Raw genomic sequence first — 613 nt, forward strand, 5'->3', positions numbered from 1 at the left:
AGGAGACATCCTGGAATATCACACAACTTGGCTTGGGAAATTGCCATGGACATGACAAAGCTTCCCAATGCCTTTTGCTTAAGCATGTCTAAAGTGTCTGGTCAAGGCTAAACTGCCTGCGTTAGTGGAAGGTTTCCCTGTGGGCTCTGATTCCATATTCAATATACTCCCCGCTTGAGCTCGATTTATGTTAGGTCAATACTCCGTGTCACACAGAACTGGAAGGCCAAGTACAGTGAATCAAGCTTGTCACTGCGTGTATCTAGGATAAATTTAAAAATCATTGAAAACATAACATATTAGCTTTGTCTCCATGGTAATCTCAATTTTGTGCATGTTGCCACAGGTAATGATGAGGAACCAGAACAGTCAGGAGATATCCCCCAGGAAAATGTAAGAACAAATGAAGAAACTCCTGCAAGCACATTTGCTGCAATGACCACAGAAACGTTACCTACAGATATGAATTCCACCCTCATTGCCGAGGATACGAGTCAGTTAGAGTTTATATTAGTGGTGTTGATACCACTGATTTTATTGGTCCTCCTGCTTTCATCAGTGGCACTCATTGTAATAAACTACAAAAGAAAAAGAACTAAACAAGGTAAACATT

At 40.8% G+C, this 613-nt stretch overlaps 1 protein-coding gene across 1 annotated transcript; it reads left to right on the forward strand.

Moving 5' to 3' along the window:
- Positions 1-346: 346 nt before the first annotated feature.
- On the forward strand, positions 347-604 carry TMEM154 (transmembrane protein 154; the record flags this gene model as incomplete). Its single annotated transcript, XM_008565449.1, has 1 exon — positions 347-604. A coding segment is annotated over one exon (258 nt), but the record flags the coding sequence as incomplete, so codon positions are not given.
- Positions 605-613: the final 9 nt, after the last annotated feature.

This window comes from Galeopterus variegatus, unplaced genomic scaffold (genome assembly GCF_000696425.1).
Source record: "Galeopterus variegatus unplaced genomic scaffold, G_variegatus-3.0.2 Scaffold56137, whole genome shotgun sequence".
NCBI lineage: Eukaryota > Metazoa > Chordata > Mammalia > Dermoptera > Cynocephalidae > Galeopterus > Galeopterus variegatus.